The sequence below is a fragment of the Myotis brandtii genome, unplaced genomic scaffold, assembly GCF_000412655.1.
Source record: "Myotis brandtii unplaced genomic scaffold, ASM41265v1 scaffold8153, whole genome shotgun sequence".
NCBI classification, from domain to species: Eukaryota; Metazoa; Chordata; class Mammalia; order Chiroptera; family Vespertilionidae; genus Myotis; species Myotis brandtii.
The window spans coordinates 34,008-40,007 of record NW_005371300.1 but is presented as its reverse complement, the minus strand read 5'-3'; the positions used below and the strand labels follow the sequence as shown (position 1 = coordinate 40,007).

General features: G+C 38.3%; 1 protein-coding gene across 1 annotated transcript in view; it reads left to right on the top strand.

The window, feature by feature from the left end:
- LOC102255872 (complement receptor type 1-like) overlaps positions 1 to 6,000 on the top strand; it is a gene marked incomplete at its 3' end in the record, with an annotated part of 46,122 nt that overhangs the window by 8,994 nt on the left and 31,128 nt on the right. The window contains exons 8-9 of the mRNA XM_014531601.1: positions 3,951 to 4,145; positions 4,451 to 4,553. Coding sequence (XP_014387087.1) covers positions 3,951 to 4,145; positions 4,451 to 4,553 — 298 coding nt within the window. The remainder of the gene's footprint in view (positions 1 to 3,950; positions 4,146 to 4,450; positions 4,554 to 6,000) is intronic.

The window sequence follows — 6,000 nt, the reverse complement described above, 5'->3', positions numbered from 1 at the left end:
GTATGACATATAATTTATGTTTTGATAGGCTCTTATCACATCATGTACATTACACATGAGCCTAAATTTGTTATTTGGTATTTTTATGTGTCAAAATGTATAGGAAACATTTTTTCAAATAAATTGAAGCATGGGAAATTTCACCTATATGAGTCAAGAATGAAAGGCATCGTTTCGTAAAATGAAAATAATAGCCAAGTGGTTGATCCAGTTTACATTATTTTGTTTTTCAATGTCAACTCCTCCCAGGAAATAACCTACAGTTTCTCATTCTCAGGCTTAGTAACTTCCTGCTTTATTTTTCTAAATTGTTTAAATACCTATGGATTTTTAAAAAATCTTTTGACTGGTGATTTGGTCACCCGTCATTTTAATAATAAAAAGAAAAATAACATTTTTGCAGCTATTCTAGTTGTTATACTTGTGATTCTAAATTGGTTTGCCATAGTCCACAGATATAAATAGGTGTGTAAACTTGGGCAATAACATAAGCTTCACTAGTAAATGTGCTCACTTATATGTAAAATGATTTAATGTCTTTCTTCCTGGATAATAGAAAATTAAAATGGGAGGCACTTAAAGCACTTAAAATGATTTAATGTCTTCCTTCCTGGATAATAGAAAAATTAAAATGGGAGGCATTTAAAGCACAGTGCCTGTCACATAGGAAGCTAATTTTGACTTACAACATTATTCCAATCAATACATGAAGAGGAAAGGCCATGGCTGCCATGTTTTCTGTCAGTGACTTTTGTCCTTTTAGTCATATTAAAAGAGACATGTTGAAACCTTTAATAGGGTATCTGTCCGTGACCACTTTAGTTCTGTTTATACAGCACCACTTAAACTCCAATGTTTCTACTCTCTCCAGAACAAGACTCATTTTTCTACCACCTCTACACATTTCATACCATTATTCTTTTTCTCTATACAAGGAATTTTTATTTGGCCACCGAAACTAAATTTCATAGGAATGGAAAGACAGGAAAAGTCCTTAATTATTTAAATGAAATAATTTCATGGACTACTGATCAAATGTTCTGCTTAAGATTTCAGAGATCAGAGTGTTCCAGTCAAGATGGCAGAGTAGGTAGGCACTGTGCTTGCCTCCTCCCATGACCACATCAAATTACAACTCAGTTATACAGCAGTCAACCTGGAGACCCACCTGAAGACTAGCTGAACTCCTACAGCGAAGGATAAGATCGAGAAATACCAGCCCCACACCAGGCTCCCTAAACCCAGGGCATCAGTGCTGGGAAGAGAAGTCCCATGGCAGCTGGCTGTGAAAATCAGTGGTGATTCAGTCCCACCCTGGTGAGATGGAGGGTTGCTGGAAACCCAGATGTTCTCCTAGAAAGCCTGCACACAGACTCTATCACTCACAGGCACTCACCCAAAGCACCTGGAAAGGAACAGCAGCTCGAAGGCATCAAGACTTGTGGGGAGAAACTGACTTGTGTGGCTTCAGGGTGGGGGCCATTATTGTCCCTGTTTTGAGCACTCTCCCATGCAGGGACAGAGAGGAACCAAATCTGAATCTGCATTAACCCAGTAACTACCACTCACCTAACCCTGATGACTCCCTGAGACTCAGCTCCACCCAATGCACACACTGTGCTTGGCTCTTTCAGTGGCTGTGCCTCATGGGCAGACATGGCTCATGCTGCAAGCTTTCTTAAAATCTCTCCAAGATCTGCAGGACCCAAGAAGGTAGTGTCTGGCTTCACTGTGCCCTGTGCCTTTTGCTGAGTGGCCCGGGCCTGGCCTGGATGGCAGCTAGCCTCAAGTCATGGTGTGGCTTCTCCCACGAGTCTCCTGGCTCAGTACAGGCATTTGCCAACCAGGGATCACTTGTAGCTCCTACCAGATGGCACTTGGTTGGGCCACGGGTAGTGGCTGACAGCCTATACTGGAGCCTCTCTCAAGAAGCCCCAGAAACAACACATGTGAAGGCTGACCTCAGATCACAACAGAGCACCACTCTGTTAGCTCCACAAAAGGCACATCCAAAGGGTGGTCTTAGAAGGCACCAGGAGCCCTGCTGGGGTGAATCAGCTTCCACTGTGGTCATTACCAGTCTTTAGAGCTAGTCACCCTGAGAGACAGCTCCACCTACTGAGGAGCAAACAACAATCAAGGTTGAACTACAACAGGAGGCTACACACAACCCACACAAGGGACAGTGCCACCGTGCCACTGGGCGCCAAAGGAAACCTCTTAGGTAAAGCCACCCTGACAGAACTGGTAAATGTAGCAGATCTTTCTAATACACAGAAACAAACACAGAGGAGCAGCCAAAATGAGGAGACAAAGAAGCATATCCCAAATTAAAGAACAGGGGAAAACTCCAGAAAAAGAACTACACAAAATGGAAATAAGCGATCTACCAGATGCGGAGTTCAAAACACTGGTTATAAAGATGCTCAACGAACTTTGGGGAAGAATAGATCAAATGAGTAAGAACTTCAACAAAGAGATAGTAAACATAAAAAAATACACATCATAGAAACCATAAAACTAACCATTTAGAAATGAAGACTATGTAAGAACTTCAACAAAGAGATAGTAAACATAAAAAAAAGACACACCATAGAAACCATAAAACTAACCACTTAGAAATGAAGACTATAATAACTGAAATAAAGAATACACTAGAAGGAATCAATAACAGTTTAGATGAAACTGAGGATTGAATCAGTGATTTGAAAGGCAAGATAGTGGAAAACACCCAATCAAAGTAGCAAAAAGAAAATTATATATTAACAAAAAAGAAAAAAAGTTTCTGAAGTAGAAATGACACTATTTTAAGTAGAAAAACAACTACAGAAAAACCCAGAAGTAAAACATTCTGCAGAATAGCATTATAATAGCTTTATTGTAGGAATATATTGAATATACAAATCAGCCAGCCACCTTAGGGAACTAGATAGAGATAGAGATGGAGATGGAGATAGAGATCGAGATCGAGATAGATTGATTGCAGAGAGGAAGGGAAAAGGAGAGAGAGAGAAACATCAATGATGAGAATGATTGATCGGCTACCTCCTGCATGCCCCCTACTAAGGATGGAGCCTGCAACCCAGGCATGTGTCCTGACCAGGGATGGAACCATGACCTCCTGGTTCATGGGTGGATGCTCAACCACTGAGCCACATCCATTGGGCTATGGACTTTTTTTTTTAATGACTCAGAGGGCAAGAACACAGCGTAAGAGCTTGGAGCTTAGTCTGCAGTTTTCCCTAATAGGCAGTGTGCATGAAAGACCTCTGTAAACAATGGATGCTAGACTCAAGTTATGAATTTGAACCCAATTAAACACAAGGAGTACTTCTTGGCAGGCATACTTTTTCTCAGGGTTGACCTATGAAACATATGAAACCTTATATTTTAAAATACTTTAACCCATATTTTGATTTATGAAATGCACAATGCTTATATATTAATCACCTGTTACCATAGCATTTCTTGAGGAACAACTTCATGCAGAACGTAGTAGAAAAAGAAGACATATGATTTACAACCTCTAGGAACTTGCCTTCTTAGAGAACACTGAGGTTTCTCACTGTTTCAAACTGTGGAAGAGTAATCTGACCCGACATACTAAAGATATTTTATTGGGGGAGTTGTGTGAGATGAATTCAGAAAAAAATGGAGAAGGACGCATATCTGTGGCTATATTTTAAAATAAAAAAACATTGTTGCTGTCTCTTCAGTTTACTGTTAAATGAATTTTCACCTTATTCTCCAACAAATCAAAAGCTCATCAGATATTATTTAAAGCAAGCATGGAACATCACTACCACCATCACTTGGGTAAAAGGTTGAAACAATCATTTAAAATCTTTCAAAAACCTTTGCATTTATTCAGTATCATGAAGCTACATCCAGACCACAGTTCCTGGCCGATGAAAAAGTTAAAATAATTTACTCTCATGTTCTTATCTCAGGCCGAGGTGGCTGTGATGACCTACCGACATTTGCGTCCATGGAACTGAAGGGTAATCCTGCACCCCATTATGCTCCTGGGAACACAGTAGAATATGAGTGTCTCCCAGGATACAAGCGTCTTATTCCTGTTCTTCCCACCTCTGCTGTTTGTCAGCCTGATAACACATGGACACCTCTCCAGGAGGCTTGTACAAGTGAGTTCACAAAACTTTTCTTTTTATTCCTTAGACATTTTCACACATTGTAAGCTCTCTATGTCACTACTGTAAGGATGGTCATCTCATGGGAAAATGTATTTTAGGTAGCACTGTTTTTGAAAATTCCCCTAGAATCTCTTCCTTGGCAATTGGTTGTGAAGGGATACGCGAATTTTAAATTTGGGCTTTTGATAGTCAAGGAAAGAAAATATTTTCACGAATTCAAAAGAGCAGTGTCCAATTTTGATTCAAATCTGGATTGCAATTGGTATAAAACAACATATTTGAAATTTTTCTTTCAGGAAAATCATGTCCACAGCTAGTAGAACCTCAAAATGCCCAAGTATTTTTCACACACGGAACTTTTCAATTTGGTTCACAGGCTCATTATGTTTGTAATGAGGGGTAAGTAAGCTGCTCATTAGAGGACTAATGTAAATGTTACTAATCTTATTTTGGGGTTTTTTTCTTAAGCATTCCTATAATGTTGACTTCTTGCTTTCTATGTGACCAGTTACACGTATAGCTAATGTACTCTTTGACTTTTTATGGAGACAAAAGATATGTAATGAATAGAAAGAAATTTAAATTAAAAGAAAACAATAGTATAATACTTACTATATATAATAATGCTATTGTTAGCATTAAAAATATAGTAATCATGGTGACTTTATCCTTAACAACAAAGTGTACCCTGTTTAAAATGGCCAACCCTGGGAGTTGAGAGAGGGTTTATAGAAATGGAAGGTAGAATTGCCAAGCAAAAGTAATCTAACCTTCAGATAACTCTGTCAGGCGTTTCCAGACAAAATTGACCTGGGCAGCCAGTTTCTTAGGTGAAAAACCTTATTTTTGAGACTGCTACAATGGAGTGAAAGTCTCAAAAATAAGTGCTGAGCACTTAATAGGAGGCTTTTTCTATAGTACTCTTTTAATAGTGTATATTTGAGATATTGGAGGTTTATAAAAAATGTGCATTTAGAAGGTAAATGTAATACACTATAAAAATGCAACGGGCCCTGACTGGTTTGGCTCAGTGGATAGAGTGTCAGCCTGCGGACTGAAGGGTCCTGGGTTTGATTCCGGTCAAGGGCACATGCCCGGGTTGTGGGCTCAATCCCCGGTGTGGGGCGTGCAGGAGGCAGTCGATCAATGATTCTCTTTCATCATTGATCTTTCTATCTCTCCCTCTCGAAATCAATAAAAATATAAAGAAAAAAATTATTGACAAAGAGGGACTTAACTTCTCTCATTGTGCTGTTTGTGTTCTATATTCTTTTAAGCTTTGGGCGGGGGGCGGGGAGGGGGGTCACTCCTTTTGTGCATTAGAGTTTTCTTTTGTGTTTAGCTAATTTTTATAATGAAATGCTGAAATTTCTTCCTCATTCCCTTTTATGTATTTTCTATAGTGATTTTTGTCTGTGGTTCCCATTGGGGTTGCTTTTAACATCCTATAATTATAACACTCCTATTTGAATTTATACCAATTTAAATTCAATAAATTACAAAAAAAGAATCCTTTACAGCTCCATCTCCACCCCTTTTAGGTGTTAATATCATACTAACTTCTACACTAATAATGGAAATACTGGCTTCTACACTAATTTTTTATTTTCTTTTAAAAGATTACTCTCTTATATCACATGTAAATAAAAAAAATCCCAATACAATCCCATTGTTACAATAATATAGATTTTATAATTGCCTACATATTTACCTTTAGTGAAATGTTTATTTATCCATACAAATTCAAGTTTATAGTGTCTTTTAATTTTACCTTTTAGGTCTGTTTCCTTCGAGTTTTTTTGTTTGTTTGTTTGTTTGTTTTTTTAGGCCAGGTATAATAGAGACA